A 6,370-nucleotide genomic window follows, 5' to 3' on the forward strand; every position below is an offset into this window, starting at 1 on the left:
ATTCCGGTGCTGAACTGCCCGTGATGCTCAGATTCCGGTGCTGAATTGGAAAAAGGGGCCCTGGTGGTATGATGTAACTATTTTTCTATTTCCTTTGCGACTATTTACTTTCTATTTCCCTTAGCTCTTTCCCTGTTAACAATAAACCTCTTATCTATCTACCCCAAGCAGCTTGTGGTGGTGTGTCTTGCGTATCGAACCCCCAAATAGAACTCAGTCTGTGCACAGCTATCGATATAGATTAATTATCGATACACATGGGCAGCTTTTTCAGTCGTCTATGGGTAAAAGCAGACCCTATGCCTATGTTTATAAATAAAGTTTTATTGAAACAGTCATGCCCATTCATTTACATATTGTTTGTGTTTGCTTTCACAGTATAACGGCAGAATTAAATAGCTATGACAGAGGATGCATGTTCCACAGACTCAGGTATTTACTATTTAGCCCTTTATGGAAAAAGTTTGTTGGTCTCAATGTATGGCAACTTGTCTCATTATTTCCTTAGTATAACTTCCTTAAATAGCATTTATAGGTCAAAGTTTAATTCATATTAAAAATTTGGATATTTACTGGTCCTATGTCCCTCAAAAATGTCATGTTAATTTACATATCCATCATCAATGTATGCAAGTGGTTTATTTCACATGCCAGCCAACTCCAGTTATTATCATGATTTAAATTTTTTACTACTCCTATAGATGAAAACAGATACACTAAACATTATTTTATATTTAAATTTCTTTGTGAGTTGTAAAATTTCTTTTATTAAGTTTCTGTTTGTATTCTTTGCCTTGTTTTCTGCTGAGGTATTCAGATTTGTCTTCTTATTTTCTAAGAACTCTTTAGACATAAAAGATCCCTACTACCATAGATGTTGCAAATATTTTCTCCAGTATATCATATCACTTTAGTTTAATTTATAATTTATAATATTTTATTATAAATATTTAATTAATATTGATCATATTAATTTATAATATTCTTTTTGCCATTTGTATTTTATGTAGTCAAATATATATATATCACCCTATTCTCCTTTTGATTTCTGCCTATGGTTATATACTTATAAAATTACTGTGCACTATTATTAAATATTCAAACAATTACCTTTACAATTTTCTTCTAGCAATTTGTAGTTTAATACTTTACATCTAAATATTTAATGCACCTAAAATTTATTTTGTATAAAGTAAAGATCTACTTAATTTTGCAAATGGTGAGTCAGCTGTCCCAATATTATTTATTGAATTGTCCATCCTTCCCCCCTTATTTGTGATGTCATCATTATATTATTGAATTCCAATTTGTACGTGAATCAATTTCTGAGCATACTATTCTGAAGTAAGAATACTTGGATTTGAATATCAGCTCCACAGTGTATTAACTGACTTTGGCCAAATTGCTTGATCTTTATAAGCTGGGAGTTTTGAATGAGTTAATTTACATAAAGTGCTTTGCAGAGGACTTGGTACAGAATATTTGTCTAGTAAATGCTATGAGTAAACAGGTGACATGCTATTTCTGTAGCTGCTGTTATCAGTCTATTCTTTCCCCAATACCACAGTGCTTCAATTACTTTACCTTTATAATCTGATTTACATCAAGAAGGGCAAGTTCCCCATGATTATAGTTCTTTTTCAAAAACTTTTATCTTCATGCATTCCTTTTTCCATATAAACTGGAGAAAAATTTTATCAGTAAAATTTTTTAGATTTGATTAAAATTGCCCTGGCTGCAGAGAATAATGGGAAGATAATATGTATTTGTACTTTATTGGGTTTTTCTATCCAGGAACCAATCCACCAGTCTATTCGTTCAAGTTTTCTTTCATTCTTCAGTACACTTTTGTCAATATACTTCTATACAATTCTATATACTATGTCAATATAATTGCTTGTTAATTCTATTGTGTATTATAGAAAGGTAATCACATAATCTGAAAACTGGTAAAATTATCACTTTTAAAATATATATCACTGCTTTTCTTTTTCTTATCTTATTGCATTTGTTAGAACTTGCAGAGAAATAGTAATAATAGCTTTGATAGCAAGTGTTCTTTTCTTGAGTTTCACTTTTGAGGGCAAGGCCTCTAATGCTTCACTGCTGAGAGTCATGCAAAACTACCCTTGGTTTCTATGATAAACACTCTGAGGTTAAGAAAAGTTTTCCTATTTCTGGTTTATGAAGGCATTTCTAGAGCTAGCTTTTGAAGTCAATTTCATCAGCTGACACAGGAGCATCTGCAGAGCTGATCAAATGGTAGAACATAATCTGGCGAAGAGCTGAGCCTTGATGGAATAGCAGGAATTAAGCAAAGGAAGAAGGGTGGAGGGCACCCCGGCAAGAGAGAAGAGCAGGCCATGCTCAAGGGCACCACGGGTGCAGCAGCACGGCCGTGAGGACGGCGAGCGGACTGCTGGAGTTAACGGGCGATGACAGGGCAAAGGCGGAGGGAGCCGAGCGGGAGGACGGCAGGGACCAGAACGCAAAGGGCTCCTGCCGTCGAACTGCTCAGAGTTTACTAAGAAGATGAGCACCCCGTGCTGACATACCCTGTGCAAGGTTAAGGCAGGAGAGAGGATCGATTCGTTATGAAATACATGTCAAAGTGCAGTGACATTTACGAACACTCATCGTCGAACGTCAAAAGTATTTTTCTGGAAACATTTGTAGGAAAACAACCCAAACCTAATAACATGTGAACTCATTAACTTTCAAGTTTACGGCGGTGTGAGTATGATATATCTGCTTTTTGTTTCTCAAGCGTACGCGTACCTGTTGTGGGGTCTTGTTAGAAAAAATAATAGCTGAACCCCCTTCTTCGACATCAGGGTAGTCGGGAAAGGCGCCCGTTAAGTTCCTGAGGAGGAAAAACAGGCAAATTAAATAGAAATGATCGCAGCCCTTTTTGTTATGTTTCCCCTTAGCTGGCTCTGCTCATGCTCATTTAAATGAGTGATGGTGATTAAGATGGGGCTCCCTGCCAACTGCAGCCCGGACACAACATCTCTAAGGAGCAGGAGGACCCCCTGATGCTCAGGGGCAGGTTGCTTTCTCCAGGTGATTGGGCTCCGAGACAGACACACCTCCCTTTAAAACAGGCTGCATGATTCCTCTTTGTTTCCCCTTTAAATTATTGAGACACTCTGTGCTTAAGCTAAGAGTGAAGACAGACGCACAATCATTTCTTCCTGTTTAAAACTGACGATAAATACAGGATTTTGAAACTAAACGGAAGGATGGAATTGTTAGAATTAAAAATTTAGTAATAGTGCATGAAATCCACATGCACGATTTAGGTTTTTCTAAGGCCCTATACTTTATGGGTTCCAAATAGTAAAATTTCTTCCCCCCCCCCCCGTAACCATATATTTTCTATATTTTAAAAAGCAGGCTTTCAAATTTAATTTTGAAGAATTTCAGAAGGGGTATATAGTTAATATTTCTAAAAGAAACTGGCTTTGATACAAGTGTTATGTTTATTTCACATACAGAAAAGATGACCAAGTTCCATTAATCCACAGAAGTATAGACTCCAACAGCCAGAGGAGACGGGCTTGTTTAAAATGACTCTACAACAGTGCTTCTCCAACTTTTGGCCTTAAGAACCCTTTACACTCTTAATAATTTTTCAGTATCCCAAAGAGCTTTTATTTAAGCGTTATAGCTATTGGTACTTCCTGTATTCGATATTAAAACTGAGCAATTTCTAAAATATGCATTTTTATTCATTTAAAAATTACAGTAATAAACCCATTATATGTTAACATAAATATAACTTGTAATTGATAATATAGTCCCTAAAACAAAACAAAAAAAAATAGGGAGAATGGTGTTACTATCCTGTATCTCTTAAATCTCTTTAGGTTTGGCTTAATGGGAAGTAGCTGGCTGCTCACAGCTACATATGTTGCAATATGTTGTTTTGGCTGAAGCACAGGGAGAAAATATGGACTCACGTGGATGCATAATCAGGAAAGAGGGGACTATTTTACCAGCCTTTTAGATAACGGAATATTCCGCCCTGATTCTACACCACACTTGTCGACAAGAGGTTGCTTCCTAAAGACTGGCTGTGATGTGGACTCTGAAACTATCCACAAACTTTTGCTTCTCTGTTACATGGAAATCCATCGGTCTGCCAGGCCCGTGGAAAAAATCCTTTGGCCGAAATTCTGCATAATTCTGTAACACCGGGCATGGGTCATTTGCAAAATAACGGTTCACTGAGTTATGTGGATCTTCCCAATGTAGCCACATTTCCTGATATCAAAAATCACATTCATTAGCAACTGCGCCAGCCTTCTCACCAGACGTCTAAGTAAGGGAAGCCCAGAGAGGTGACCACGAGGCTTCCCTAATTCTAATTTTCACTAGAAATCTCGAATTCTACTGTTGGCAACCAATACTCTCAGTTGTTTTCCTTCAGGCTTATTTGGTTCATTTTTGAGAAAATATGTCCCCCAAAACTCAACGCTGAATAGCCAGAGTTTGTCAGTACCCCCCTGCCCCCGAAGGTGACATTTTGTAAAAAGTGGCTAGTTCCGCTTGGAACTGAACAACCTCCCAGGCGCCTCCTCGGGCCGGCCGGCACACTTCTGTGCGCTCCCGATTTCGTCACACAGAATACTAGAAAGCTATGTATTCAAGAGCCAAGTCCTAATAAAATTAATTATCTTTCACTGCGTCCTCAAGGACACTGTTGAGTGAAACGATTTAAAGACAGGTGCCTGACGGTGAGGACGATGACTCCGAACCGGCGTCTGCCTTGCTTCCCGCTGTGGACCCAGCAGCCCCTCCCCCATCACCGTTTTGCTACAAACGTCAGTAAACACGGCAGCCACATAGCGTCTCAGTAGTCACAGGAAAAGAGTTTGACGTTTAGATCCCGAGGGGGTCTTGGGGACCCAGCGGTCACGGACACACTTTGAGAACAGCTGCTCTACACCTCCCTACGCTCCTGCTCCCAAGCCTTCCCGACGGTCGGCCCGCTGTCGCCCAGGAAGCCCCCTCCCTTTCCAGACCCTCCAGCTGTTGTGAGGTCCTTTCTGAGACTGGACCAACTGCAACCTGACTCCTGGGTTCTTGTTTCTCCTTCTGGGGACAAGTGGAATTTGATTCTCTTTGTCTTCTACATGATTGCTTTTCAAGCATGTCATTGTCTGGACAAAACATCTTGGGTCTCTTGAACCTTTCCTATGGGCTCAATCCGTGGGAATGTGACTCAGCTTCTCAGAGTTGCTTTGAAAGGAACTGAACAAAATGCAGCGTGCGTGCGTGCGTGCGTGCGTGCGTGTGTGTGATCTGCGGACAAATGCAGCGTGCGTGAGGATGACGGGATCACACACTGTGTGCCATTCTGTCTATGGAGCCACCATCATCACAGCTCCTTTGGTGGCCTCACACACTCGTTCATTTACTCCATCCATCCATCCACCCCCCATCTGTCCATTCATTTGTCCATTTATCCACTCACTTATTCATATAATCAATCAACAAACATTTGTTTACTACTGACTAGATTCTGGAAGCAGTTATGGGAGACAGTCCCCTGAAGATTAAAAGATGTTGACTTGCCCTCGTGCAGCTCACATCCTAGTCCACGGCTGCTGCATATATTTGGCCTCAGATGCTGCTTGTCCCCAGGATTCCTATCTCACACCTTGTTAGGTTGCCTGACCTGTGCATCGCTTGGCCCAGTCAGTTCTCGGATAGAAATTATCAATGCACTGGGACCAAAAACTAGAGTGCTGTCTTCTTCACACCCACTCATCTTATTCCTTTGATGACCCCCTTTACAAGCAACTCCACTGTATCATTTTATTTTCACATTTTAAAGCTTGAATGGTTTTGAGGACTCTGAGCAAACCTAGCAATTTATAAAAACTAAAAGCTAAAAAGATTCACAGTGCCATTTTTACAGTGGATTTCCTAATTACGTCACATATCAATTGTCAGTAAGATTCAATAACATACGTTTTTCACAGTACCTTTTGCAAAAATAATATTAAAGGCATTTATTTTTCATAGATAAGTGAGCATATTTAGTTCTTCTCAGTCTGTTTAGTTTATATAATTAATCATAATCAGAAATTGAATTAGTCTTACCCTTAAGGAATGTAAAAACTGTTGCAGGGCACGCATTTAAAAGACATATTTGGGCCTTTTGAGCTTCCTTTTCTTGGCCCGCTCCAAACTCTCAGGAGTGTACTTTCTTCTCTGATAATGGCCCTTGAGCCATTCTCTACCGCTCAGGCCCGCTTCTGCTTCTTTGAAATGTGTTTTTACTTCTGATAAACTCCTTTTCTGCAACTTGACCTCTCTGGTCCGTGTCTCCATTCTTTGGTTCCACGAGACCACGACCCCG

General features: G+C 39.6%; 1 protein-coding gene across 1 annotated transcript in view; it reads right to left on the reverse strand.

Moving 5' to 3' along the window:
• The window catches only part of DRC11 (dynein regulatory complex subunit 11), a 151,833-nt gene that overhangs the window by 90,633 nt on the left and 54,830 nt on the right, over positions 1-6,370 (reverse strand). The window contains exon 7 of the mRNA XM_019628321.1: positions 2,779-2,863. Within this exon, the coding sequence (XP_019483866.1) occupies positions 2,779-2,863 (85 nt within the window). The remainder of the gene's footprint in view (positions 1-2,778; positions 2,864-6,370) is intronic.

The sequence above is a fragment of the Hipposideros armiger genome, unplaced genomic scaffold (genome assembly GCF_001890085.2).
Source record: "Hipposideros armiger isolate ML-2016 unplaced genomic scaffold, ASM189008v1 scaffold_17, whole genome shotgun sequence".
NCBI classification, from domain to species: domain Eukaryota; kingdom Metazoa; phylum Chordata; class Mammalia; order Chiroptera; family Hipposideridae; genus Hipposideros; species Hipposideros armiger.